At 37.7% G+C, this 3813-nt stretch overlaps 1 protein-coding gene across 1 annotated transcript in view; it reads right to left on the bottom strand.

Annotated features, from left to right (window-relative positions):
• Positions 1-1413: 1413 nt before the first annotated feature.
• Positions 1414-3813, bottom strand: part of LHFPL6 (LHFPL tetraspan subfamily member 6) — a 441882-nt gene continuing 439482 nt past the window's right edge. The window contains exon 3 of the mRNA XM_007952445.2: positions 1414-1532. Within this exon, the coding sequence (XP_007950636.1) occupies positions 1414-1532 (119 nt within the window). The remainder of the gene's footprint in view (positions 1533-3813) is intronic.

Here is a 3813-nt window from a genome sequence, read left to right as displayed (position 1 = left end):
GCAGTATCTTCCCCTTGAACCAAAAGAGAGAGCATGGTTCCTCTGATGTTCAGAATTTGACCTTTAGCCCCCAGAACTGTGAAACAACAAATGCATGCTTCTTAAAACAACCCACTTTGCTGTATTTTGGTGCGGCAACTCTAGGAAACTAAGACACCTTTTGACTCTGTATGCTAGGATAGGAGAGATGAAGGTGTTCATTCTAAAAAGAAAATTTACAGGACTAATGTAGGTGAAGACCATATTTAGGATATTAAAGAAGGAAACGCCAAAACAGAATGACTACTCTAAGACTCATTTAGTTATTGATCAAAGAGAAAATTTATTCACAGAGCTTCAAATACAAAAAAAAAAAAAAAAAAAACAACTTTTTTTTTTAACAAAATGAATATTGAAATAAATGCAATACAGCACAGTACAATAATGGACAAAGGGAAACAAGATCTAATGGCTGGAAAATGTCTATCATGACTCTCATACAGTCAACTTCATTGTCTCCTATAGTGGACAGAAGGTTGCCCTTTACTTCATAAGAATGTCATAGCAGAAGCTATTCAGTCAGGTAAATATTGCATATTTTTGAAGAATATTGAAATACAGAGGCTTAACTCTAAAAGTCTGCATAAACACTGAAAATATATTGAAGGTGTAAAGAGTTTATGCAGAATATACAAAATACTGATAGAGTGGTTTATTGGTCCATTTATTAGGTATAATGTATGCTTTATAAAATAATAATAATGTATTTGAAATGTATATTAAAAAGAAAACAGAAGAGTAATGCACTGCTAAACCTCCCGAATCATCTGTATAATGAGTATGTGTTTGTGTGGGCACATGTGTGCATGTGTGTATTTGCATTTGCATGGGCACGTATGTACATGTGTGTACTTTTGTTCACGTGGGCACATGTGTGGATGTGCTTATTTGTGTTTGCGTGGGCATGTGTTGGATGCATATGTCTGTATGTGCTTTCAGGAGTGTCATGACCTACAGGGACCATCCCACGATAACAGTTTCTACTAGCCCTTTAGATTCTCTGAGTCCTCACCTTTAAAAAAAAAAAAGAAAAAGAAAGAAATCCTTCTTTGCATATAAAAACTTTGTGTGTGTGTATGTTTTTTTTGTGTTTTATATGTTACCAATACTCTGAGGAATAGAAACATCCGATGCCCTAATATTTTTAGCCTTTGGTCCATTTTGTCTACCATTCCATACTCTCAATTTCTTGCTCAAACCTCCCACAACCCTTCTGCATTACAGAATGTTCCTGACCTCATCAGGTTTCATTCCATAAGCACTATATTGGATTAAAGCCACTATTCCACCTTTTGAAAGTAGCTGCTCGATGCTCCAGTCCCTCTGAGCCCCTCTGGTCCATCATCTCCTCTGCCTGCTGTTGGTGGCACCTTTTCAGTATGGGTAGTGCTTCTGTTTCTTGCCTGAGAAGCAAGCCAGCCATGTGCACAGGAGCATGGCGGTGGCAGCACCCCCTCCAGTACAATAGTAGGCCCAGCCGATTTCACACTTACCTAGATGCAAAAAGGGAAAGAAAACAGGCACAGATCAGGATGACTCCGCAGGAGGCTTTGTTTTTAATCCCAGTGTGTCTACATGAGGAGCTCTGGTAGCATAGTGCCTAAGGTACTTGACTGCTAACCAGAAGGCTGGCGGTTCAAATCCACCAGCCACTCCTCAGAAGGAAGTTTGGGCAATCTACTTCTGTAGTGATACCACCTTGGAAACCCAAGGAAGGGTCACTATGAGTTGGGTCTGATTTGATGGCAGTGAGTTTGGTTTTTTGGTTTGGTGTCTATATGGAAGTTAAGACTGAAATACCCATTAAGAACATGGTGTACTTATTTAAGTGGATAACACACACTGAAAGCTATCTAGCTGTCTATATTGAGACTGAAGAGAGTAAGAAGGGTTGTACACATTGTTCCTGAAGGATGTCAAGGCCTACCACCTCCCGTTAGCCAAGAGGATAGAAGCTTATCCCCCTCCACCAACATCCACACTCCTGGTTGGAAAAAAAAAAAAAAAAAGTGGTGTCCACATCCCTTGCTGAAGAAAACAACAGTAGCAATCAGCAAAGGAGAGATGAAGGAGGTAAATTTTAAATCCCCAAACTGCACGTGTATAATAAGGTACATTAGCAAAAAAGAAAAAGAAAAAAGGATATACTACTTTTGCAAAAGGGGCCATTCTGAGGAGTAGACCCATTGAAGGATAATGCTACATTGAATACTGCTATGTCTAATAAATCATCAAATGATTTACAGTCCACTATTTGAATTTGGGAACAAAACTCCCTGATTCTCCAAGTGTCAATACTCACCTTCATGTTAAAGTGTCATATAAATAAGAATACAATGACAAGGGACCAAATGGGTCCTATCATATAATACTAATATTAGTAATAATACACCCAAGAAGCTAAAAATATAATTAATAGATTTCTTTTTCATATATTGTCTTTGTTGATTCTTTCAATTACATTGTAAGGTAGAATACAAGTTTAATGCAGTTGTCAAGGAAACTGGGATTTAGAGAAGTTGGAGGTTTACTCGAGATCATATATTTATAAGTAGTGACAAGTTAAACCAGGACTCAAGTCTGGGTTCCAGGTTGTAAGACAAGAAGTCATTGACCCAAAATATCTTATATGGTTAATACGATGGGCTCCTATATTCAATAATCTCTCTCTTTTTTTTTTTTCTTTGTGGCATCCAAGTTATTCTGTTGGTATGCACAGTAAAGCCTCTAAATCTTTCTCTGAATATTGTCTTTTCTGCTCCAATCCTAAGCCCTCTTTTAGCAATTTTAAGATTTTATCATAAAATGCTCCTAAAGCAACCATTTTCCTCTAGTCTTTTGTTGCTGTTTCCCAGTGGTCATCAGAGCTGTTCTGACTCATGGTGACCCCCTCTGTGTCAGAGCAGACCTGTGCCTAATGAGGTATTCACTGACTGACATTTTAGCGGTAGATCATCAGGCTTTTCTTCTGAGGAACGTCTGGGTGGACTCAATCTCCACCCTTTTGGATAGCAGCTGAGTGCATTAACTTTGTGAACCCAGGGTCTTTGAATGAAAACCTAGGTAACAGAAAGAAAGGAAGTAAAGCAGCAGGCAGACAGCCATCTCTGAAGAACAGGATAAGTCTGAAATTTTATTTTAAGAGAACCTATAGCTTTATTTTGGCACTGAACTTTTGGAGGAAAAGTTTCAATCCCATGGATGCATTTACAGTTTCACATGGGGTGTGTTAAACTTAACAGGATAATAGATCCTGAAAGATCACGCCTCGGGGAAGGTGTCAGCACCTCAATGACCTCCATTAAGACTGACAGATATGATAAGCATTTTTCAAGGGTAAGGGAGTCCCCTTCATGGATCTGATTATGCTGACAACCATAGGTTAATGAAGCTATGAGTCCTGGGAATAATCTCCATTTTGAGTTATTCCTCAACTAGATTAAATGTATGTAGGAGAATTAATAGGTAGCTAAGAGATTGTGAGTGATTTGGAATGTTTCAAAAAGTCAGTTTGTTCAGCAGAGGACTTCTAACACAGAACACAATCAGTTATTCATTAATAGAAGGTATTGACCTACATGTAATTCCACTACCTAACATGAAAAGCAGAGTATATAATTCTTTATTACTTACTGAATAAGAAATGATAGCAATTATTTATAATTATAATCTAATTATTTAAGAATAGTATATGTCACAGTAGCCAAGTGTAGTAAATAAAGATGAAAAAGAAGTTACTAAAGGGCAGATAATGAGAGAAATAAAGAGAGAGAG

The sequence above is a fragment of the Orycteropus afer genome, unplaced genomic scaffold, assembly GCF_000298275.1.
Source record: "Orycteropus afer afer isolate SDZICR_OR568_19922 unplaced genomic scaffold, OryAfe1.0 scaffold00338, whole genome shotgun sequence".
NCBI classification, from domain to species: domain Eukaryota; kingdom Metazoa; phylum Chordata; class Mammalia; order Tubulidentata; family Orycteropodidae; genus Orycteropus; species Orycteropus afer.
The sequence above is the reverse complement of the archived record's forward strand: the minus strand, read 5'-3'. Positions and strand labels throughout refer to the sequence as shown.